The sequence below is a fragment of the Drosophila elegans genome, unplaced genomic scaffold (assembly GCF_018152505.1).
Source record: "Drosophila elegans isolate 14027-0461.03 unplaced genomic scaffold, ASM1815250v1 contig_208, whole genome shotgun sequence".
NCBI classification, from domain to species: domain Eukaryota; kingdom Metazoa; phylum Arthropoda; class Insecta; order Diptera; family Drosophilidae; genus Drosophila; species Drosophila elegans.
In genome coordinates this window covers 15,958,836-15,981,887 of record NW_024545578.1, presented here as the reverse complement: position 1 = coordinate 15,981,887, position 23,052 = coordinate 15,958,836, and the positions used below count along the sequence as shown (strand labels likewise).

Below are 23,052 nucleotides of genomic sequence, written 5' to 3'. Positions count from 1 at the left end.
AATAGTAAACATTTTATGAAGAGAGGTACTTTGCTTGACCTGAGTATCTCGAGAGCAGCATGAATATCCGCCGGTTTTTATCTCGGATCTCCGCATATTTCCTTGTCCTCGGGTCAATAAACCTATTCAACAGTTCCTCTTAATCTGGCGTGTCCATGTTGTCTGTCTTGGCCATAAAGCACTCGGGAACCCTTTCAGCAGCTCGGAGGTTCGGCATTGTAGAACGTGCCTGAGCACCTAACCCGACATCTGGCTGCATGGCAGAATCGTGCCAAGGTCTCAGATTGTGTTCGCTATAACTACGTGACACTATCGTTTTGTAATTTTGATTGCCCCGCGAAGAACGAAATACATACCCACCAACAACCCATGTACAAACGCAATCAGCCGTCGACCTACTAAACAGAAACTACAGAAACTACAGAAACTTGTCCAACGCCCACAATCGAATTTTCGCTTTCATTGAACGGAGCAGGGGTGGGGGAGGCTGGAAGGGGGCCAGGAGATCAGTGGGAGGCGCCCACGCCCCAAGCTTTTGTCTTGCCAATGAGTTGAGGACTGACCTGCACCTGTAATTGACTCGGTTGGGGGCATATAAGCCGAGTGGTTTTAACCCCATGGTTACTCTTGTCACCAAATGGCTTTAAATAAAATATTAGGAAATTATTTGAAGCCAAAATATTACAAACTATTATTTGTTTTATGGTAACGAAAAACTTTTACTAAAACATTTCTGAAGTTTTATATGTTTGACTCATTATTTAAATGAATAGTATCTTTAATAATTTTTTATTTATTTATGACTAACAAGGCTCTGATCTCTAAAAAGCTGTCTGATTACATTTACATTTTGTTCAAGCTACTGCTAACAAATTACTCATTCTCTGGAAAGTTTGCTGAATGATACGTTTTTATCAGTAGAGTGTCGTTTTTGTTTTGAACTTAAAATGTGGTTCGTCAAATCAAATATCTTTTAATATTTGTTTATCAAATTCTTAGTGCCATTTTTAAGAACTTTAAAGAAGTCCTTTGTTTGTATACAGAAATCTACCAGATTTTTTTTTTAAAAACACTCTAGTGGTTATATAGAGGGTTAATGGTCAGAAATGGTGAAGACAGCAGCCGCATTCTTGACCAGCTGCAGCTGACAACTCTCTATCCGATCCTTCCGACTCTTTGCCCGATCCCGCTCTGCTCCATTGATGCACTCTTTTGGGCTTTTGGGTGTTGATTGATATTTTTTGTTGCTATAAACAAAAGTCGCTGGCGATGTGCGAACGCTAATGGAAAAGTCTGGTGCAGCATTCTTGGAATGGTATTCTATGTGCGCACATATCGGTGGCTGCTCTTGCTCCGGCTGCCTTGGTGGCATTAACCGCAATGCCGACATCTAGCCATATATGTGCAGCTATATCGGCTTCGAGTCGGCGGCCCACCCCTACCCTGCACCTCCAACTTGCCCCACCTAACAGACTAACAGACTCATCCACCCATCGGCGCCGAGGTCGAGCTGTGCTAATATGGAAAATGAAAACAGGAAAAATGCTTTGTGGAGTTTGGAGTGGATGGCTTTGGGCTTTGAAGTTGCCACAGTGGCAACTTTGTGGATAGATAGAGATTTTCCTGCCGCCAGGTTTGCAAATGCAGTTTTAACCGTTCGCTCTGCTCTTCTATTTGCAGATCTTCTAAACAAACAAATCAAACAAACGACAACCGCAACAAGCAACGAAGAAACAAACAACGTAACGACAACGACCACACACTTAACACTGCCAGCACTTACACACACAACAACACACGGGCGGACACACAACAAACAACTTTCGTTAAACACATTTCTCCACTATCTTCTTAACAACTGAAACTAAATCGAACAAACCAATAGCCGGAGATAAGCGGCCAACAACGAATTTGAGGTAAGTAAAAGGTGTTTAACAATATTTGCATAATCAAATAATTACTTTTAAGATTAGGAAGGAAGTGCTGTTTAGTGTTTACTTTCTATTTTAATAGCGTTGCCATCGACTTATTCACTGTCTTATTTGGCATATGACACCTACTTTTGCCTGTTTATATTTAACCTTATCATATCTTTGGCTTTTAAAAGAATGTTTGATGGGATGTTTTGATTGTGACATCAAAAAAAAATTATTTTTGAGTGTTTTATCGACAATCTAATTTGTTCTGTTCAACGAAAGTTACCAAAATTGCTGATCTCACGACGATTTTTTACAGGCACGATAGAAAATACGAGTTAAAAAACTCCAACCTGTATTTATTTGACCATCATCCTTATCTATCTTTATAACATTTGTCATTTTATTGGATAGTGAGAAAACTGCTGCTTTGGTCGCACTGAAAAACACAATTAATCAAGGAGATCTAACGGCCAATATCTACCTATAAAAAAGAAAAATGCCTTCTTAAACTTTATGGCTCTGTTTTATGCCTCAGACGAGTCCACTGTATCTGGGCAAATTCTATTTTTCCACTTAACAAACAAGAATAAAAACTGTGCAAATTACATAAAAAGGCTCCACATTGGCGCTGCCCGATGGCATTCTGTTATCCTTTCCGAAGGGACGGGAAGGGAAGAAGGCAAAGCAATCAGAGGGAAAACATGGCTGCGAAGGAGTAAACGTCGTGTCCCAAGACAAGTGAAAACTGTGCAGATTCCTTGGCGGCCACCACAGGACTCCTACGCAGCCACACGCGCATCAGGACGAAGCACACACACTTCGGTTATATGGCCAGACAAAATGGTGGCTTTGGCGCCAGAATGTCGCGCCAGTCGAGCTTATTTTTTTGTTCTCCGTTCGCTTTTATGTCGACAGCGATTGCACAGATAAGTGGGAGTGGTGGGTGGAGATTGGGGCGATAGGACGATACTCAATTGTATCTTAAAGATTGTTGCACACTGTGCTATGGACGAAATTTACTTAACTCATTCGGTTACAATTAATCAAGCAAATCAGATTAATTAAAGAGAAGTTAGAAAGCAGAGATCTCCCGCTGTCCGATTTCCCGGTATTCTTTAACCATTATTCATTTTGCATGCCCCGACGAGATGTTGTTGTTGTTTCCCCCAGCGCAAAAAAGAGCCAAGTTTAATTTATACAATTTTGGCCATGTAAATGGGCTTTGGCAAAAACAATTCTTCTGTTGTACATAAGGCGAAAGCGAAGTTCAGCCATTGGCGGTCCATTGCCACCCATTGGGCGCTCCCAGTTGGTGGTGGATTTTCCGCACACATAAAACCAAGAAAGCGAAGTGAAAAAGCCAAAATGTTACTGTGCAACCCAAACCCTCCCCGTTTTGGCAGCGGAGGATAGGCAGTTTTTACGATCTCGCACAGCAGCCCACCTACTCACATCCTTTTCGCGCAGCCAGGCAAGAGGGTAACCCAGGCACATGCCATCTCATCCCGGCATCCCATCATCCCAGCATCCCAGCATCCTGGCATCCTGTCCGCGGAGCATGCGCCGATGTGCCGCCAGGACGACGCCGTTGAGTCGCGGATTCACACAACGGTTACGACTAGTGGAATGGATGATGCTGACATCAGAAGCTCACGATGTGTCGCCGGCATAGCACATCATTCTAGGCCTAGCCGCTGATCGGGCAGGACTTGCCAGCTCAGAGACCAAGTCAGAAAAAGTGCCAAGTCAACCGCGTTCTGCAACCGTTTTGTGCCTGAGTTCTTGTTGAGTTTTTAAAAACCAATTCGTTAAGTTTCAAGCGGTCAAGTGCCTTTTGTACCGTTTCGGTTCCTGTTTTTCGTCATAGTTCGTGCCTTATCCCTAAGAAGTATTCTTAACTTTTCAAAACACACAAACACACACCACACACACACACTGCGTTGTTGTCGTCGAGTGCCTTGGACAGATACTTTACTTTTGATAGACCTTAAGTCAATGCGATCCAATCGCCGCTCAAAACTCTGCCACTAATTTGCCTTAGAACAAAAAATAACACAAAAAAAAAACATTAAAACAAAAATAAAAAACACAAAAAAAAACTATTAAAATTTGTTACCAAGCTTTACACGTTTTTAAAAAAAAATATATACACAAAAGTCAGACGTTTATATATACTTTACACCATTTACACAAAGAAAGCTTTTACACTAGAGAACTCGAAAATTTTAAACGTTATTTGTTAAAGCCAACGAAAATTGAGAACATTGAGAATTCCCACGTTATTATGATGTATACGCGTTTTTTAAGATTTTCCAAATTGTTAGCGGTTTTTGCCATCGTTTTGTGTTGAGTATTTGTAAATTCAGTTTCGGTTCCGTACACATTTTGTACAAAAACGGTACGCTCCGTTGCCAACACCACAAACGTGCCTCAGCTCGTCGAGCAGTTGCCCCGCAGGATCCGCAGGACTCGCAGGAGTCGCAGGACTCACCTGACCCAGCGCTGCCGTCGCAGTCAACGATTTTTAAAATCCCCTTTCGACACCCCGTAATGCCTTTCGATGACAACGTCAACCGATCGATCGCAAAGATCTTGTTAAACACCAAAAAACACACCCAACACCACACACAAAGAAACACACTACGCCCGAGCGTGCCTTTATAAGCGTTTAGACCTAAAACCGTAACCGTAAGCTTTGTGCCTTAACGTTTTTCGATCGTCAACCCACGAACAAACTTATTAACATCTACGAAAGAACATCGTTGTAAACAAGATCCCACGATGAGTTTTACAAAGTGTTTGAAAAGTAAGTAGAACTTATAAACGTATAGAAATAACAGTACTGGTACTTTTTAAAACGAGTTTCTTAAAAGGATTTATCTAAATATTTTAGGGATTTTACTACAATTCTAGATCAAAAATTTTATAAAAAAAGCTAAATAATAATTTAAAAATTTGAATTTCTGATATAAATAAAAAATGGTTTTTGGTTTCTTTTAAGGATTTGTCAACACATTCTATATCAACTTTTCAATCAAAAATTTAATCCTTAAAACTTAAATTTATTAATGGGTACTTCTCATATTAAGGCTTCATTTTTGTCAAACTAGCTTAGTTTCAAATTTGTTAAAATCGAACTTTTAAAAGATTACTTTAAAAATTGCCCTGTATGTTAAAATCCATAAGCCGCCTTGCGATCCAGGTCCACACTCAATTAATTAGTTGTGCTCATAGAAAAACGTTGTCGGCAGTAAATTACATCCATTAGCAGCTCAGTGTGACTTCTGGATGGAAAGTGGTTGCCAATTAGTGACTCCACCGCCGACTCCTTGCATGGGTTCCATTTGCATTCGGATGGTATCGGTTGGTGGCCAGCTGTGGAGGAGGAGACATCGCAGTGCGGGCGGTTGGAGGGGGAGGGTAAATAGCTTGGGCCAAGCGCCCACTGTGAAAATTCGTGGCAGCCGCAGGCCATATTCGCCTTTTCACGCCGCCTGCTCAGTTTGCACTAAAATTAACGAATATTTCCTTGATTACCATGTTTTATTAGCCATCTGTAATTTGCTGTCGGTGGTTGCTTTACAAAACAAGACCGACGGCGAATGCAATACCGTTTAAATAGAGGGCTCATTCAGCTAGATAAAGACTATCCTGACTCTATGTATATTCTTGTTTGTCTTTCCATCTATCCATTCATTGTCCTTTATCAATTTGCTTGACGTGACTCTGACAGCTTTTCTTCTCTTACTCGTTTTTTTTTTTTTTTTATTCTGTAGGAACATGTGAGTTGAGGCTCCTTTCTCTTTTTTGGCATATAATGTTGATTGAATTAATGGTCTGTATCTTGTTACAATACTCACTTTTATATGGGTTGATAGATGGTGTCTAGTAACTTATTTAAGTATGAATAGTCAACGAAAATACAGCATTGCTGCTATAAACTGAAAAGTTAAGTTATTTTTAAAACCAAAACGGATGTGAAGTCTTGAAAGTAGTCTGTTTTTTTGTTAATTTTTGCTATATTTGCGTCTTTAAAAATGTTTTATTATCAAATTAAAAAAAAAAGCAATAAAGTGGCTTAGCAAAACCAATTTGGTAAACAAAAATTTTTGTAAAACGAAAAATGAAACAACCTTTTTTAAAATATGAAACCCACAGAAACCCACAAACAGAAAGTAAAGTGCTATAAATGTAAACTCCACCATTCGCGTTTGTTAATTTGAAAGCCAAATAAGCCCTTTCCAAGTGCTTCGCTTCTATTTGAACCTGTTTTGCTGTCGCGCACTGTAGATAAGTATCGGATTACGCAGAGGTTTCTAGCCACCGTTTTCCCCATTCACCACCCTCATTTTCCGGCTGATGCTGCGCAGGATTCGGATACTTTTTGGCCGGCTGGCGCCACTCAGGCGCTCTAAAAAGTCTACCAAGTCTCCAAGGCAAAAAGTAAGAAAGGGGAGAGAGTGAGAGAGAACTCTCCACTGCCGCAGATGGGGTGACTTTGCACTGGCTGCACCCTTTCGTCTGAAATTTCTCACTCTCCAAAGAAAGCACTGCGCAGGCGTTGCTCTCTGCTGCGCTCTCCCCGACTTTCTCTGCCCAAATCCTTGCCACCACCAGAGCAGACCAGACCAGGATGTCCTAGACACCAAAAGGGGATGCTGATGCTGACGCCGACGTCGACGGAGCAGCATCCCTCTGCCGCAGGTTCAGCCGCAGCGTTGAGTCAGCCTTTTCATCACTTTCGTGCCAGATTCCGTGGAAAGCAGACGTGCTGCTCCTGCCGCAGGATGCCGACAATCGGTGCCATTCACAGTCACAGCCACAGCCACAGCTACAGCCGCCATATGGAACCGTCGTCCTGTGGTCCCAATCGAAAAAGTAATTGTGATAGTTTATTCGTGATTTTGTGTGTGTCGTCTGCCGGAAATTTCAAGTGCTTCCTCTTGCTCTTTCCCTGTGTGTGTGTGTGTGGTCTCCCACAAAAAAAGAAAGAAAAACAAAACATTTGTGTAAATTATTGATTTTTGCATGCTAGAGAAAACAATAATGGCAGCGTTTTTCCACCCGAACTCTGACACACTTAGAGGCAGCTTTTGTCTTTGTACGTTGGCAGGATCGAAAGGCGGGCGATAGAAAATCAATTACGCCCGCTTTTCGGGGATGGAGAATGGCATTATTAAGGGAACTTCTTGGCTTAAAATCCAAAGCCTAATAATGGAGAGAGTGGAGAGTGGAGTGGAGTGGAGGACGGAGAGAGTTGGAGATGTCGCCAGAGTGGGCTTACTTTGCTACCCCAGGAGGCAACTACAATGGGCTTTCAGGCTTTGATTTGGCAACTCAAGTGTCCTGTTTTGCCCTCTCCCCTGTTTGTGTGAACTTTGCATCCGTATGGGTGTGTGTATGGTTCTAGAGAAGATTTTCATCAGCAATTTTATCGGTCGTCTGCGTTTTGGGTGGTGGCTGCCATCGCCACCGCCCCTGCTCCTCCGCCGGAAGATATCCTTTGGGGGTGGTTTCGGTTTTGGTGTCGGCCTCGGTCGCTGTTTCACGGTTCCCAACTCAGAGTTTCTGGTTTCGGCTTTTCTGGTTATTGTTTTCCACTTTCAGTTTGTCCTGTTAAGTACATTCAATTTGGATTTTACTATATTTTTATATGGGTCTTTAACCCAAATTACCATATAAGTGTACAGCAATACATTATTTTAATAAACTCCACTTTCTTTTCCATGAGAAATTTGTTTTTTTTTGAAAACTAGAAATGTTTAATCGATTAAATTAATATTTTATCACCTTTTTTTTAGACAAGACAGATAGAAATAGTTTATTCGGTCAAAAAATGGGTTATTGTCTAGATTCTTGTATCTCCAAATTGGAATATTACTCTATTTTAATATGGGTCTTTAACCCTAAATACCATATAAGTGTATTGCAATATCCACTTTCTTTCCAATGAAAAATTGGTTAAATCATGAAAGATTTTTTAAACCAGAAATGTTTTAACGAGAAAAATAATATTATGATTTTAGACAAGACAGACGGATATAGTTTATTCCTTAAAAAAAATGAACATTGTTTAGATTCTTCTATTCCCAAACACACTTCTTTAAGCAAAAACATAAACAGGATTCATCCCCCTTAAGATATTAGTGATTTTAGTACTCAAAAACAGCTTTTAATCCCTAATTTTCCTACTCCCCTATTGCAGTGCCTTTTTCATTTTCCACATCCTTGGAAGTTTACCCAAGGAAACGACGACGAGGCGGAGGAGAGAGGAGTAGAGAAAAAGGAGCAGAGAGAGTCGAAGTGAAGCAGCAAAGACGACGCCAGGATGTCCACGCTATCGCTGCGCATCCAGCTGGAGGGTGGTCGGGTGACCAAGACCATACAGTTCCAGCCCAACACCACAGTCTTCGATGCCTGCAAGGTCATCCGCGATAAGTTCGCCGAGGCAGTGCAAGGACAACGTAAGTTAAACCTTTAAATATCTTAAGCAGATTTGCTCTTAAATAAAACATTTCCCCCTTGTTTAACAGCTAGCGAATATGGCCTGTTCATTTCGGACGAGCAGAACCAGCAGGGCGTTTGGTTGGAAGCCGGACGCACCCTGGGCTACTACATTCTGCACAACCAGGACACGCTGGAGTACCGCCGCAAGCTACGCACCCTGCGTGTTCGCATGCTGGACGGAGCTGTGAAAACCATTTTGGTCGACGACTCCCAGCCGGTGTCGCAGCTCATGGTGGTAATCTGCACCAAGATCGGCATCACCAATCACGAGGAATACGGATTGGTGCGCGAGGACAACGAGGCGCAGAACGAGAATCTGCCGGACAACAAGTTTGGCACCTTGACCCTAAAGCGCAAGATTATGGAGAAGGATCGCGATGCCAAAATGGAGAGTTTGCGCAAGAAACTGAAGACGGATGATGAGAGTAGGTTAATGGTTAAGTCACTTGAAGTTAAGGTATTAAACTTACCTTACATTTCCAGTGAACTGGGTGGATGTGAGTCGCACCTTGAGGGAGCAGGGCATTGACGAGGCAGAGACTGTTTTGCTGCGCCGTCGCTTCTTCTTCTCGGACCAGAACATCGATTCCCGAGACCCCGTGCAATTGAATTTGCTGTATGTGCAGGCCAGGGACGCCATTCTGGATGGCACGCATCCTGTGACCCACGATAAAGGTGGGTCAAGTGTTCTAAGCCTCTAAAGAAACCCCATTAATAGCGATTTAATTTCCCAGCTTGCGAGTTCGCTGGTATCCAAGTGCATATTCAATTCGGACCGCATAATGAGGCCAAGCACAAGCCCGGATTTCTAGAGTAAGTAACATTCTTTATATGTGTATATAGCATAAACTGACTTCTTTAAAATCTGTCCACTAGTTTGAAGGACTTTCTGCCCCAGTCCTATGTGCGCGTCAAGGGCATTGAGAAGAAAGTCTTTGCGGAGCACCGCAAGCACTCGGAACTTTCCGAAATCAACGCCAAAGTTCTGTACACCAAGACCGCCCGGGAGTTGCCCACCTACGGCGTTACCTTCTTTCTGGTCAAGGAGAAGATGAATGGCAAGAACAAGCTGGTGCCCCGTCTGTTGGGCGTGACTAAGGACTCGGTGCTGCGTCTGGACGAGCGCACCAAAGAGATTCTCATCTCGTGGCCATTGACCACAGTGCGACGTTGGGGCGCCTCGCCAAACACCTTCACCCTGGACTTTGGCGACTACGCCAATCAGTACTACTCGGTGCAGACGACGGAGGCCGAGCAGATTGTCCAGCTCATTGCTGGCTATATTGACATTATCCTGAAGAAGAAACAGACCAAGGACCACTTTGGAATCGAGGGCGATGAGGGTTCCACCATGGTGGAGGAGTCAGTGGCACCTTCCAAGTAAGTTACAGATGTTTAATATTAAAATTTAAGTTTTAATCATTTGTTGTTTGCTCATAGGGCCACCTTCTTGCAACACGAAACTAATCGCATGGAACAACTAAATGTGGAGAGCTTGGCTCATCCGGGCATAATGCGCCCCTATGATGGTAAGTTTTATTCACTTTAATTTAAGCACTTTAGCTTTCTGTATTTATTTAGTGAACAAATGTCGATGTTTCTTTATTATTTGAACACGAAACAAACTATGTTTTATAAAACAAACAAAAAACAAGCAAAATAAAAAATAGTTTATTAAAATTAAAGTTTATGACTGGCTAATACAATATTTTAATGTAATGGTCTTTTGAGTCTAAACTTTTTAACACTGTGACACTAAAAGGTTGTTTTCATATATTTGTTTTATTAAAAACCATCGACAAAATAAGTTAGCTATTTGCTTGATGTATTTTTGAATTGCTTTTCTTGTATATGCTAATTTATGTTTTTATTTTTTTTACCAAACTCCTTTTCCTTTCGATGAATTCAACCATAGGCGAGCGCTCTTTTATGCAGAACGAAGTGCAGACCGTGCAGTATGGTGCCTTCGTCGGCCAGGTGAACCATGCCCACCAGCCGCCCTCGGTGAGTTAACCCCCTGCTCAGCCATCCCCCACTAGCCCCACTCCACCCCATTTCCACTCAGTTAATCATTTGATTTCACGCGCTTTTTGCTTGAGTTGCCACTGCACTTACTCGTTACCCTAACATAATAACTGAACTGAATCCAAACCAAAAGCCATTAACCCACCTCATCCGAAGCAAACTAACATGAAGCATTCTCTAATCCCTTTCTCCTGACATGCTGCTATCTCCGAATAAAGCCAGTGGTCATCCAATGTTTTACAAAGTATGCAATCTGCTGGAGAGCAAAGCTTTGGCAAACCGAAATATTAACTTGTTTTTCTTAATGTGTCCCTTTAGACTAAGGAAGTTCGCATTAGTTCTGTGAATCTGACGGAGCCACAGCGAGCGCTGCTGGGCTACATATCCGCTGGCCAGGATGTCTTGATTCGCGCTGACGAAGAGCTGCGCACCAAGGTGAGATTTGAGAGCTCCCCTGGAGGATTAGCAAACTAATCTTGAGTGAATTCCCCTTGCAGGCACCCATTCAGGAGCTGGGCAGCGATCTGCGTTCCATTGAGTGGCGCGAGAATACTTTGGACACTTCGAAGCAGGCGGTGAGCAGTCATGTGGCCGCTATGAGCGCTGCCACGGCCCAGATCATCACCGCCTCGCATCCGGATGAAGTGGATACGGAGGCCATTTCGGCGTCTGTCTCCCAGATTGCCCAAACCATTCCGGAGGTTACCAAGGAGGTGCGCCTGATTGCCGCCCTGATGGAGAACGATACGAATGGGGACCAACTGCTGGAGGCTGCCCGCAAACTGTGCAACGCCTTCAGTGATCTCCTCAAGGCAGCCGAGCCGGAGAGCAAGGAGCCGCCGCAGCACCTGATCAATGCGGCCAACCGAGTGGGCGAGGCCACCACCCAAGTGCTGAGCACCATTGCCGAGGAGGAGGTGCCCGAGAACCGTGACCTCCACGACATGCTTCTGGCGCTGGCCAAGGCGGTGGCCAATACCACCGCCGCCCTTGTGCTGCGCGCCAAGAACATTGCCGCCAACTGCGAGGACGAGCAGGCCAGGAACCGGGTGATTGGCGCCGCCAGTCAATGTGCCCTGGCCACCAGCCAATTGGTGGCCTGTGCCAAGGTCGTCGCCCCCACGCTGCACAATGCCGCTTGTCGGGAGCAACTGGAGGCGGCCGCCAGGAACGTGGCCCGAGCCGTCAACTCGCTGTGCGAAGTGTGCAACGAGGCCAGCAACGATCCCAAGCTGAAGGCCGATCTGCTGGCCGCCGCCCGAGATGTGTCCAAGAGTCTCACCGACATGCTGGAGCACGTGAAGCTGAGCACCAGGGAGCACGCCAATCGCACCAGCACCGAGCTGAGTCCCGTGGAGAACGTGATCATCGGCACGGACATTCTGGTGTCCACCCACGATCCGCAGGAAATGGTGCGGCATGCCCGCACCCTGGGCCAGACCACCGCCCAGCTGATCCAGAGCATCAAGGGCGAGGCGGACCAGCAGCAGGATGCGGACATGAAGCGGCATCTGCTGTCCGCCGCCAAGCAGCTGGCCGATGCCACCGCCAAGCTGGTGGAGGCCGCCCGACTCTGCTCCACGAATCCCCAGAGCTCGGACAACCAGAACGCTTTGCGTAAAGCGGCGGAGGAGCTGCGCGAGATCACCACCACGGCGGCCAATACGCCGGCCATGAAGCGTGGTCTCATCCAGCGCCTGGAGTTCTGCTCCAAGCAGGCGGCCTCAGCGGCCACCCAGTGCATCTCGGCGGCCCAGAATGCGGTGCAGCACAGCCAGGACCATCAGACCAAGGAGACGCTGCTGCAGGACTGCAAGCGGGTGGCGGACACCATTCCGCGACTGGTCACCTCGCTGAAGACCACTCGTGCCCAGCCCGACGATCCGAATGCCCAGCTGAATCTCATCGAGGCGGCCGAACAGTTCGTGGAGCCGGCCCTGCAGGTGTCCAAATCTTCGAGAGCCCTGCAGCCCACGGTCACCGACATACCATCGGCCACCCAGCTGTCCAAGGGTGCCCTGCACTTGGGACAGTGTGTCTCCGAGCTGCACTCGGTGGCCCAGCGGGCACGCGATGCCTGTGGCGGCCAGGAACTGGAGTCGGCCCTGGAGGAGGTGCGCAAGCTGCACGACGTGCTGGACGACACTCGCCAGGCGGCTGTGGCCGGCCAACTGCGTCCGCTGCCGGGACAGAGCGTGGAGAGCACGGCCGATGAGCTGCGCAAGTCGGCCAAGAATGTTGGCATCGCACTGAGCCAGCTGCTGTCCTCGGTGCTGCACAACCAGCGCAGCTATGCCGGAGCCGCGGGCCGGGACACTGCCCTGGCCCTGGGCGACTTCACCAGGAGCGTGCACGGAGTGGCGGCCACCACCCAGAATCCGGCCATTATCGATTGTGCGGATGATGTGGTCACCAGCTCGGCGCGACTCATCGAACAGGCGCAGCGCACGCTGCAGGGAGTGTCCAATCCGGAGGCTTTAACCCAAGCCGGCAGGGAGGTGACCGGAGCCCTGTCCGCCACCGTGGACTGCATTCCCGGACAGCGTGAGGTGGATGTGGCTCTGAGAAACGTCAGCGATCTAAGTGAGATCCTGTCGATGAGCGAGTTCCCGCCCTCGGGACGTCCGTATGCCACGCTGCAGTCGGAGCTGAAGCAAGTGGCGGAGCAGCTGAGCAGCTCGGGTGGCCAAATAGTGGTGTCGTACGCCTCGCCAGCTCTGCTGGCCGAGAGCAGCCAGAACTTTGCGGCCAACTACCGGGACCTGCTGTCCGTCAGCATGGAGATGGCCGGCCAGACGCACGAGGAGGAGGTGCGCTCCCAGATGATCGAGTCGCTGCGCCATGTGTCCACCCAGTCGTGTTCCCTGCTCTCGACGGCCAAGTCGATTGCCGCCGATCCCGGCCAGCCGAATGCCAAGAATCTGTTGCATGCCGCTGCGCGCGGCGTCACCGAGAGCATCAATCAGTTGGTGGATGCCAGCATCCAGTCCGCTCCCGGGCAAAAGGAGTGCGACAATGCCATGCGCAACATTGAAGCCCTGCGCCTCATGCTCGACTATCCGCACGAGCCGATCAACGAGCTGGGCTACTTCGATTGCGTGGAGCAGGCCACTGGGAAGTCGCGCAACCTGGGCTACGCCATCTCCGAAATGATCAACAATGCCAAGCAGTCGCAGCACGTGGAGTTCAGCCAGTCGGTGAACAACGTGAACGACTCCATCCAGGGCCTGATCGAGAGCTCTTCGCAGGCGGCCTACCTGATTGGCGTCTCGCATCCGTCGAGTGTGGCCGGCCGGCCGGGAATCATTGACCAGGCCCAGCTAACTTGGGCCTACCAGGGCATCCGGCAGCACTGCGACATTGTGAGCAGCCAGCAGTCGACCAAGCCGCAGATGATCTCGGCCCTCACCGTGATTGCCAAGCACACCAGCTATCTGTGCTCCATTTGCCGCCAGGCCTCGATGAACACCTCGAATCCGGTGGCCAAGAACGAGTTCATTGTGCTGGCCAAGCAGGTGGCCACGGCCACCTCGGACCTGGTGCAGGCCATCAAGGCCATCGAAGAGCAGCCGGCCAGCGGCAGTCGCGACCGTCTGGTCGATCCCCTCCTGGAGGCCGTGAAGGCGGTGCGCCAGTATGCCTCCAGTCCGGAGTTCAGTTCGGTGCCGGCCAAGATATCGGCGGAGGGCAGGAAGGCCCAGGAGCCGGTCATCCAGGCGGGACGCGGTGTAATCGACGGCGTCGTGGAAATGGTCAAGGCGGCCAAGTCGCTGGCCCTGTCGCCCGACAATCCGCCCGTGTGGCAGCAGCTCTCGATGCACTCCACGCCGGTTTCGGAGTCGGTGAAGCGACTGGTGGACAACATTCGCGACAAGGCGCCCGGACAGGCCCAGTGCGAGCAGGTGCTGCACACACTGGGCACCTGCACCCGCGAGCTGGACAGCTGTGCGCTGGCCGTCAATGCCCAGGGTCTCAGCCAGCGGCGGGATAACAATCTGCACGGATTCAGTGGGCAGACAATGAACTCTGCCTCCGAGCTGGTGGATAAACTGGAACCCATTCGGGTGGCCGGCAAGAACAATGCCGAGCAGCTGGGTCACGCCGTGGGCGAAATCTCGCGCTATGTGGTGCCCATGGTGAACGGAGCGATTGGAGCCTGCACCCACATTGTGCACAGCCAGCAGCAGATGTCGCTCATCCAGCAGACACGCTCGGTGGTGGAGAGTGCCATCACGCTGGTGCAGTCGGCCAAAGACTCGGCTGGCAATCCGCGAGCCACTCAGGCCCATCCGCGACTGGACGAGGCCATCGATGGCACCAGGGAGGCCATCCAGGAGCTGCAGCAGACCGTGGAGAAGATCAGCGCCGAGACGGGCATCGTGACGGGACTGATGGACCAGATCAACCGGTCCATCACCCGGCTGACGGACAAGCGGCAATCCCTGCTGAACGCCTCCTACTCGGACACCTTCGTGGACTACCAGACGCGCATGGTGGCGCGGGCCAAGGAGATCGCCAGTTTGGCCAACGAGATGAACGCGAAGAGCAGCGTGGAGCCGGCCGCTTTGCCCCAACTTGCCGTGGACATGACACAGCACTATCAGCAGCTGACCCAGGACTCGGTGGGTGCGAGCACCACCACCTCATCACCGGACGTGGCCATGCGCATCCGCACCACGGTCATCGACCTGGGCCGCTCGGTCAGCTCGATGATCCAGTCGTCGGCGGGCGGAGCACGACCCAACGATGTGAGTGCCCAGAAGGACATAGCGCGCAGTGCTCGCGAGGTGTCCGAGAAGGTGGCCCAGGTGCTGGCCGCCCTGCAGGCGGGCTCCCGAGGCACCCAGGCCTGCATCAATGCCGCCCACACGGTGTCCGGTATCATCGGCGACCTGGACACAACCATTATGTTCGCCACCGCGGGCACTCTGCACTCGGACGGGGATGGCAGCTTTGCTGACCATCGCGAGCACATCCTGCAGACGGCAAAGGCCCTGGTGGAGGACACCAAGGTGCTGGTGACCGGAGCGGCTGGCACCCAGGATCAGCTGGCCAATGCAGCTCAGAATGCGGTCTCAACCATAAGTGAGTTGTAATTAATTGTTGATCTATGAATGGAAACTAACTTATCCCATTTATTTTTGCCAATTTAGCTCAATTGGCTGAGGCAGTGAAGCGGGGAGCCTGCTCGCTGGGATCCTCGCAACCCGATTCCCAGGTCATGGTCATCAATGCCGTCAAGGATGTGGCTTCGGCCCTGGGCGATTTGATAAACTGCACCAAACTGGCCTCTGGCAAGTCCATCAACGATCCCTCCATGCAGGATCTTAAGGAGAGCGCCAGGGTAAGCACCTACTTTCCCACTTACTTTCCCCTCTGCCTTTCTCTCTCTCTCTCTCTCTCTCTCTCACTCTCTCTTTCTCTTAGTCTTACGTAGTTTTTTTAATCTCTTGCTAAAAGGCTTTCGTTGTTGTGGCTTTTAGTATAAGCAGGCTAATTTCCTTAACTGATTTGAACTTATCTCCGATTACTATGCACTTTTTAAAGCAGTTAAGAGAATTACTCTGTTTTAGTTTTTCTTATCCTCACTCACCAAATTGTAACTGACTCAACGTGGTTATGGTTTGCTCCTAAATTTTATAGCAAATTTAAAAAGAAGACAAATGTGTACGGACGAGTATTTAAAGATTGAACTTTATTTATTATTTCCATATATTATTTAATATATTTTCTTCCATGCATAATATGTAAAGCGCATACATAAATGTTGTTTGTGGCATAATGAAAAATCAACATAAATAAACATCAAATGGCTTTGGCACTCATCTACCCATACATTTAAAAACAAAAAAAAAGAAGGAAATTCACATGTCCGCTCCCCCAAAAAATAAAAACCCACCACATAAATGTATCTGTGTATATTTGGATTAACCCAGCGAAAAAAAAACTCTGCTGCTGCTGACTGATATACTCTATGTTTTAAAGCGATGCCACTGAAATGCGTCACTCTCGCATCCTGCTCCCCCTTAAAGCTTCTGCCGCCACTCAGTGTTGTCGTTGCTGTTGCTTTAATGTTATTAATGTTATCAATGTTTAACCGAACCCGAACGCACCCATGAAAAAAAGCCCACTACTCGACTTATTTCCCTGGCGGCATCGGCGGCAACAAACACCCTTCTTCTGGCCCAGCTCTAACCCACTGGTCATACCCGTACCATCCCATCCCTTCCGGCTCTGCTTGCTGCGCTCTCTCAACCACCGAGGTACCCCAACCACTTGAACACCCAAACACCCGAACACCCACCCTTCCCAAACACCCAACCACTCAACCACAACCACCACTTCCAACGTTTGTAAAAAGAAACCAAATGGGAAAATCCATAAATTGATGTACGTTTTTTCGTTTTGCTAATTCGTTGTACGCCTTCGACGTATCTGCTCTTCTTTCTTTTCCCACAAAAACAAACACACCAAACAAAAAATACCACTCATGAACTGTACAAAAATGCAAATCGAATTCAAACCGCTCCACGCTCCTCCTTCTCTTCATGCGCTGCGCTCGCTGTGGGAAACAATCTGCTATCAAATCGATATCAAACCAAAAACTCCATTCATCCGCATATATTTATACATGTCTATGTATGTATGTACAAATCGAAACAAAAAATCTAAAATTCAAACAATCAAAAAATAAGCAGACGCTTCAAGATGTTTGCCAAGCAGCTGCCCACCACAATGGCCATTCAGAAACTAACCCTCAGTCAGAAATGCGAAGTGGCAGCCACCTCCTCCTCAGCAGCAGCAGCACCGGCATCGACATCATGGCCAACTGAAATTCTGCGACCAAATTCTATATGCATTAATCCATTTTGCACAATGAAACATGAATTGAATTCAAACTGATTGTAAGAGAACTTTTAAGTGCTGGGAAGAGCAACGTAAATGAAGTCCTCTTGAAGTGAATCCTCTGAATTTATAACGAATAAAAAAGCTTACCTGGCGCCTAGAAGTTCCCATTTATCTCTTCTCAATGTTACCAAGTCATTTTTAAACTAATTCTTATTACTTATGCGTATAATAAAAACCAATTGGAATATCATTTGACTTTAATTTAGTTTTATATTGATTTGTAAGAGTGCCAAAGCCATTTAGAATGTTGTAGTAGTAATAGTAGTAGTAGTAGTATATCATATCATATATAGTGGTAGAGTAGTTTGTATCATTAGACAATTTACTATCTATAAGTAACTCTCTCCAACTCTCCAATCCCCTACTTTTCTGACCAAACATTAATCATCAACATTTCTGCTCTGCCCCCCCAAAAAAAAAAAAAAAAAAAACGAAAAACTTAACATTCGAAAACAAATAGGTGATGGTGCTGAATGTGTCCTCGCTGCTGAAGACTGTGAAGGCTGTGGAGGATGAGCACACGCGCGGAACTCGCGCCATGGAGGCCACCGTGGAAGCCATCTCCCAGGAGATTCGGGTAAGTTTCTCAAAAGATTTCCTGTTCCAGAAGAATCAGATCTTGAGAATCATCTATTAACTCCTTACTTTCCTTGTCTTGCAGGCCATGCACACCACCCCACCGGTGGGCAATACCCAGGTGGGACCCGAGGAACTGATCCGAGTGACCATGAATGTGACGGCGGCCACAGCCAAGGCCGTTGCGGCCGGAACCTCCAATCTGCAGGCCGACATCGTGTCGGCCGCCAACCTTGGACGCCGTGCCATCTCCGACATGCTGATCGTTTGCCGCTCGGTGGCCTGGAACTGTGCCGAAACGGAGGAGCTAAGATCGCGCACTCTGGAGGCGGGCACAGCGGTTGGCGAGTCCTACCGCGACCTCCTCAGTGGCATTCTGCACAGCTGCAGTGCCGACGATCGCATGCACTTGTCGCGACGCGTGGCCAAGTGCGTCACCGATCTGGTGGCCATGGCCAGGCTGCTCAAGGGTTCCGATTGGATCGATCCCGAGGATCCCACGGTCATCGCCGAGAACGAACTGCTGGGCGCCGCTGCCTCCATCGATGCGGCGGCCAAGAAGCTGGCCTCACTGCGTCCACGTCGCCAGGCAGATGTCAAGGTGGGTTTCGTTTTTTATATTTCCTTCATTGCTATAAATGGTAAAGGATAACTAACTCATCTTAGTGTGTAAGCGGTGCTTGATTTTCCCCCTAACTAGTCCTTCAAAACCAACTAATTGATGGTTCCAGTGAGATATGTTTGATATTCTTGGTTGTTTCATTCAAAAGTTCACCCAGGAATCAAACATATTATTACTGTGACCCTCGCCAATCTACTAAAACAACTCAGCTCGAGACCTCGACTAAAACCGCCTGGTGATTGACTGTTCATTGCTTTTACTGCCCCGTTGAGTCCAGTTTCTAATGGCATTCCGCCTTTGATTTTTCTGTCCCACAGATCGAGCTCGATGAGAACATGAAGTTTGACGAAATGATCCTGGAGGCCGCGAAGGGCATCATGGCAGCGTCGGCTGCTCTGGTGCGAGCTGCAAACGCCGCCCAGCGGGAACTCATCGACACGGGCAAGGTGGCCCATCGTCCGCTGACGAGCTCCGTGGATGGCCAGTGGTCCGAGGGTCTAGTGTCGGCCGCTCGCCTCGTGGCTGCCGCCACGCACAGCCTGGTGGAGGCCGCCCAAAACCTGGTGCGCGGCGTGGGCACCGAGGAGATGCTCATCTCGACGGCCAAGCAGGTGGCCGCTTCCACGGCCCAACTGCTGATTGCCTGCAAGGTGAAATCGAATCCCAACTCGGAGGCCGGACGTCGTTTGCAGGCCGCCGGCAATTCGGTGATCAAGTCCACCGACAACCTGGTGCAGGCCGCCCAACAGGGCCTGGAGGCGGAGGAGGAGCACTCGCTGCGCATCAACACGTCGATGGTGGACGGCATGGCGCAGGAGATCAACGCCCGGTCCGCCGTGCTGCGCAAGGAGAAGGAGCTGGCGGAGGCGCGCGAGCGTCTGAAGTATGTGCGCCAGGCCAAGCGCTACGGCAAGAATGGCCAGGGATTCACCACGGACGAGAGTGAACCCGAGTACGCCTACGGAACGCTCAACAAGAGCCAGAACAATGTATGAGAAACGTTTTTTCATTTACCATTTGTTAGAATTTGTATTTAGTTTGCAAACGCACCGGCGAAAGAAAATTGGCATTGAGATCGATGGCAAAATTGAGGCACCATTTTTCTTTCCTTCAAGTAGTCTAATTCTAATTTGGTGTGGGCTTGGGGCTTAGCCAATCTAACACGTAACCAGTCTAACCGGCAGTATCTCTCCTCTCTTCTCTTCTCTAACCCCTAACCCTAACAGACTTTGGGTCGCAGCGGTTACTACGGTTCCAGCGAAATGCCCAGCTCGCCGAGCTACTTGTCCGGTGGCCAGCAGCAGCAGCAGCAGAAGCACCACTACAACTACGCCAGTCCGCAGCCGCAGCACTTCCATCATCCCGGAGCGGTGTCTCCGCCGCCGTCCAACTATCCGCAGATGGACGACGCCAACGGAGATTTCCCGCCGCCGCCACCACCGCTGTCCACGACCATTTCTAACATGCAAACGGCCACGTCGGGTCACAGTTTTCGCCCTAATCCCAAGCTAACAGCCAATGCCGTGCCTCGACCCTATCCGGGCAGTCCGGCGGGCGGCAGCAATGGCCTAACCACCGCACCCACCACCTCGGGCACACCCACTAACACCAACTACCAGCAAAGCTTTGAGTCGTCGTCGAGCATTAAAACGCTTAACTCATCTCCACCGGCGGTGCCAAAGAAGCCCACTGCCAGCCGGAATCTGGAGGCGTGTGTGCAGGATCTGCACGACAAGACCTTTGGCCAGGGCGGCGTAGTGCAGCTGACGGGCGGAAATGGCTATCCAGGTCAAAGCTACGAGGGATACACATCCAGGTGGGTTTGCCTTCTTAAGCTATCTCTATGCGTTTGCTAATTTCTTTGTTAACGAATCGCAGATATGAGACGCGAAACTTTGACAAGTCGGCCAACAACACCACCAGCAGCAGCAGTGAACTCGGCATGGTCAAGCCCCTGGAGTCGAGCTTCTCGCAGATGACCCTCAACACCGATGGCGGCAAGATCAGCATTGTGGACCAGGGCTCGGAGCGACTCACCTCCATGACACAGCGCGTGATGGAGCGCAAGTCCTTCACCACAACAACGGAATCCCGCTCGGAGACCAAGACGGAGAAGCATAGTTTTCGATTGGACTAGGCTCAGCTCTCCAGGCTGAGAGGCGATTCTAGTTGCTTAAGTAAATGTTCTAGCTTGGGACGAGCATACGAGCATAGGAGCATGTCGATGTTTGCCAAAAGTGCTTTTAACGTTTACACACACCCGTACACATACTAATAGAAGTAATTTAATATTAATTGTAATTAGCCACTAGCGAAACTACATCTATATGCCTCTACCCATACCATATAATCAGCCTAATATTAACAACCTAATATCGCTATTCGATCCTTCTATGTTTTCGTAAATCTGTGTTCTACGTGCTTATCTGCCATTTAATTGCCAATATATATCGATACACGATGCGAACCTCTTGAAATTCAACGAAATTACAATTAACCCTTAATGAGCGTAACACTTACAAAAATTGGTTCTTCACTTTGTTGTTATTTCGATGCAATTTATTACTGTGCACTAAACATGGAATATTATTTTCTAACGTAAGAAACCTCTTGTTTTGTCAACGATACGTAGAATAGTCAATCTATGTTCTACGGTTAATTTTTATTTCTCTTTGTATATACGTACGTATGCGAGTCGTGTATGCAGTTGCATATTTTAATTGTGTATTTTTTGTAAATTAATAAAAACAAAATATAATACTTTAACAAGGGGTTAGATGTGTTTTGAGTCTTGGAAACATTTTTTATTAAGGCACATGTAACATTGATTGATAGCTAACTGATTTCACAAATCGTCTTAAAAAGTATAAATGCAACATTAAGTCTGTCAGGTAATATAGTTGGTCCACATAATTGCCATAGTTGTCGTACCATAAATGCATTTCTGGAACTGCCTTGGAATCCTACTTGTACTCCTGGTTCAGCTGGCGTCCAATGAGCCAGCGCCTGATCTCAGAGGTGCCGGCGCCAATCTCGTACAGCTTGGCATCTCGCAGGATGCGACCTGTAGGATTATCGTTGATGTAGCCGTTGCCACCGAGGATCTGAATGGCGTCCAGGGCCACTTGGGTGGCCTTCTCGGCGGTGTAGAGGATAACACCAGCGCAATCCTTGGAACTGCGGTTGCCCGCATCGCAGGATCTGGCCACCGTGTAGAGGTAGCTCCTGCAGGCACTCAGCGTGCTGTACATATCGGCCATCTTGCCCTGGAGCAGCTGGAACTCGCCAATCAGCTGGTCCATCTGCTTGCGCTGGTGGGCATAGTCGAAGGAAACGTCGCAGGCGGCCTGCATCAGACCCACAGGTCCGGCGGCCAGCACCAGCCGTTCCAAGTCTAGTCCCGACATCAGCACATAGACACCTTTGTTCTCCTGGCCCAAAATATTCTTGGCCGGCACTTTGAGATCCTGGAAGACCAGCTCACAGGTGCTGCTGCCCCGCATGCCCAGCTTGTCCAGCTTTTGTGCCACACTGAATCCCTCCCAGGCCGTTTCCACTATGAAGGCGGTGATGCCGTGCTTGCCCGGAACTCCACTGCCTCCTGTCTTGGCATAGACCACCAGTGTGTCCGCATCGGATCCGTTTGTGATCCAGAACTTTGATCCGTTCAGCACATAGTAGTCTCCTTTGCGTTCGGCCCGCAGCTTCATGGACACCACATCGGATCCAGCTCCTGGCTCGGACATGGCCAGTCCGCCAATGTGCTCGCCACTGCACAACTTGGGCAGGTACTTCTCCTTCTGCTCGGGAGTGCCATTCTTGGTCAGCTGATTGATGCACAGATTGGAGTGGGCTCCGTAGGACAGGGCCACGCCACCAGCCGCACTGGTGGATAAGGATTTGAAGATTCTTATTTGGGTATGACAGAGGATGGGTCTTTAGCTTACCGCGAGAACTCCTCCATGATGATGCAGTGATCCAGGTAGCTGCCCCCAGTGCCTCCAAAGTCTGGCTCTGCTGTGATGCCCAGAAAGCCAAGATCGCCCAGTTTCTTCCAGAAGGGACGCATGTCCTTGAAGTTATCCAGTTTATCGATCTCCTTGGCCAGAGGAGCCAGTTCCTTCTGGAAGAAGTTAAATGCCACCTCCCGCAACTTCTGGCGATCCTCGTCCAGACCAAACATGGCATCGTTGACGGGATAATGGCTGAGTGTGCGGGTCCAGGACAAGGGACGATCGCCACGTTGCAGCAAGGATCTGCATGACTGGGCCACAAATTTGAGAGCCATGTTGTCGTTCGATTTTTGGGGGCCAATATACTATTATCTAACTTCGATCAGCTGTTCGCACTCGCACACAAAGTCAGCGAGTAGCATTCAAACAAGTGGGGGCCATATGGCAACGCCAGCGAGATCAGCGAGTAAAGCCGAATAATAAATGAAACCGTTACGATCGCCAACAATATTTAGCAAGGCATTTTTGTTTTTATCAAGAA

The 23,052-nt window shown here is 48.6% G+C and overlaps 2 protein-coding genes across 8 annotated transcripts in view; one reads left to right on the top strand and one right to left on the bottom strand.

Moving 5' to 3' along the window:
• LOC108147430 (talin-2) overlaps positions 1–21,324 on the top strand; it is a 30,972-nt gene extending 9,648 nt beyond the window's left edge. For 2 of the 7 annotated variants that reach the window (XM_017273904.2, XM_017273905.2), the window contains exons 2-17: positions 1,681–1,916; positions 8,125–8,383; positions 8,453–8,851; positions 8,910–9,101; positions 9,161–9,239; positions 9,303–9,806; positions 9,867–9,955; positions 10,342–10,430; positions 10,770–10,886; positions 10,949–15,536; positions 15,605–15,795; positions 17,821–17,937; positions 18,022–18,537; positions 18,876–19,547; positions 19,785–20,374; positions 20,437–21,324. In XM_017273904.2, the coding sequence (XP_017129393.1) occupies positions 8,248–8,383; positions 8,453–8,851; positions 8,910–9,101; positions 9,161–9,239; positions 9,303–9,806; positions 9,867–9,955; positions 10,342–10,430; positions 10,770–10,886; positions 10,949–15,536; positions 15,605–15,795; positions 17,821–17,937; positions 18,022–18,537; positions 18,876–19,547; positions 19,785–20,374; positions 20,437–20,695 (8,538 nt within the window). In that variant the 5' untranslated portion in view covers positions 1,681–1,916; positions 8,125–8,247 and the 3' untranslated portion in view covers positions 20,696–21,324. Of the gene's footprint in view, positions 1–1,680; positions 1,917–4,035; positions 4,726–8,124; positions 8,384–8,452; positions 8,852–8,909; positions 9,102–9,160; positions 9,240–9,302; positions 9,807–9,866; positions 9,956–10,341; positions 10,431–10,669; positions 10,696–10,769; positions 10,887–10,948; positions 15,537–15,604; positions 15,796–17,149; positions 17,535–17,820; positions 17,938–18,021; positions 18,538–18,875; positions 19,548–19,784; positions 20,375–20,436 lie in introns of those variants that run through there. The other 5 variants (XM_017273907.2, XM_017273906.2, XM_017273909.2 and 2 more) reach the window with 5 other exon arrangements.
• A 12-nt stretch (positions 21,325–21,336) lies between these two features.
• LOC108147432 (isovaleryl-CoA dehydrogenase, mitochondrial) lies at positions 21,337–22,896 on the bottom strand. Its single transcript, XM_017273910.2, has 2 exons — positions 22,506–22,896; positions 21,337–22,443 (listed from the first exon to the last, which is right to left on the bottom strand). Exons 1-2 carry the CDS (start codon positions 22,844–22,846, stop codon positions 21,522–21,524), a joined length of 1,263 nt encoding a protein of 420 aa, XP_017129399.1. The 5' UTR covers positions 22,847–22,896; the 3' UTR covers positions 21,337–21,521.
• Between the last annotated feature and the right edge of the window lie 156 nt (positions 22,897–23,052).

Coding starts and splice junctions, on each gene's coding strand:
- LOC108147432 (XM_017273910.2), bottom strand. CDS start 22,846: ATGGCTCTCAAATTTGTGGCCCAGTCATGCAGATCCTTGCTGCAACGT. Junction 22,444..22,505: donor ATCATGGAGGAGTTCTCGCG/GTAAGCTAAAGA, acceptor CTTATCCACCAG/TGCGGCTGGTGGCGTGGCCC.